The sequence below is a fragment of the Saccopteryx leptura genome, chromosome 2 (genome assembly GCF_036850995.1).
Source record: "Saccopteryx leptura isolate mSacLep1 chromosome 2, mSacLep1_pri_phased_curated, whole genome shotgun sequence".
Lineage (NCBI taxonomy): Eukaryota > Metazoa > Chordata > Mammalia > Chiroptera > Emballonuridae > Saccopteryx > Saccopteryx leptura.
In genome coordinates this window covers 248,705,795-248,707,182 of record NC_089504.1, presented here as the reverse complement: position 1 = coordinate 248,707,182, position 1,388 = coordinate 248,705,795, and the positions used below count along the sequence as shown (strand labels likewise).

Below are 1,388 nucleotides of genomic sequence, written 5' to 3'. Positions count from 1 at the left end.
TCTCATCTTGAGCCTGATGGATGGGTGTCACTGATGGAGGGGGATGGGAGCTTTCCGAACTGTTGGAGGATGTGGGAGCAGGGAGCAGGGTGGGGCTGGTGACGGGTGCCGTGACCCAGCTCCCCCTTTCTCCACAGGGACCCGAAGATGCTGAGAGCCAGCCCCGCCCAGCCACTCAGCCAGACTGGCTGCCCAGCCCCTACGCCCCGCTTCTCCAGGACTCTCTCAGCGGACGGCCCGCCAGTCCCAGAGTCTGAGCCTCACCTTCGTCACACTCACGTGTCTGCACACTGCACACACCCCCCCCCCCAACACCTGTACGCACGGGCGCGCACAGGTGTGTGCAGACACACTCAGGGATGGAGATACTGCTGAGGGGACTCATGGAGAGGCTTACCAACAAGGACTGTTCCGGAACCTTCTCTCCGAGTCACCCGCAGACGTGTGGGCACTGGGTCCTTCCCCCGGGGGTGAACCTGTTCAGCCACTGGGCCCTTCTCCAGCAGTTTGGAAACACTGCAGCCCCCACTTGGTGGCTTTACCCAACAAGGCTTCTACTCCGAGGGGCTGGTCATCATCCTGAAACCCAGCCTGGGAATGCAGACTTCTCGTGCCAAAGCCAGGTGGCCAGGGGGCCCAGGGCTCAGGGCCCAGCTGGACCCACCAGCGTGAGAGATGCCCCACATGACTGCCCTGTCTCCTCACCCCTCACAGGGCTCTTGAGCTCCCAAAGTCTACACAGGCACTGGATTTGGGTGTCTGGGGCCCCTCCCCTCCAGCTAAACTGACATCATCCTGTACACTGAGCCAGCCACTCCCTGGCTGGGGTGGCGGGAGGATTTGCCCCGAGCTGCCCCCTGAAAGGACCCTCATCTGTGAGGTGCTGGGCCAGAGGTGGAGGGGTCTGGGCCCTGTCAGCTTGGGTATCTGGTCAGGTAGGAGACCCATCCACCTGGTCTCTGGGGCAAGCCTCTGTCTCTTTTCTACTGAAAAAAAAATGAGTTTTATCATCTTTTAAAAATATTGAATTAATAAATCTTTTAAAAAAGTGAACACTTGAGTCTGTGACAGCCTGTTTTCTGGGGAGGGTGGGGAGGGCGCGAGGGCTGCTTCCTGGGGAGTTTTGGGCTCTTCTTAGTCAATAGCTCCTTTCCGGAAGCTGCCACGAGTCTCACGGGCTGGGCTGCTGACTTGCCTCTCTGTTGCTTTACAATTTCAATGTGGCGTGTATTTACCATTTTATATAAATAAATGCTGCATAAATGCAATCCTTGTTTAGGAAGAGTAGAATCCAGGGCCGTTCTGACCACTACTAAGGTAAGTACCTTTGCCACTTTGGCGTGGAATCTGCTGGACTTTTTCTCTGTGCTTTTATATACAAATCATGA

The 1,388-nt window shown here is 56.4% G+C and overlaps 1 protein-coding gene across 1 annotated transcript in view; it reads left to right on the top strand.

Moving 5' to 3' along the window:
- SCARB1 (scavenger receptor class B member 1) overlaps positions 1-1,053 on the top strand; it is a 59,275-nt gene extending 58,222 nt beyond the window's left edge. Inside the window, exon 12 of the mRNA XM_066371174.1 lies at positions 138-1,053. Within this exon, the coding sequence (XP_066227271.1) occupies positions 138-257 (120 nt within the window). The 3' untranslated portion in view covers positions 258-1,053. The remainder of the gene's footprint in view (positions 1-137) is intronic.
- The last annotated feature ends 335 nt before the right edge of the window (positions 1,054-1,388 follow it).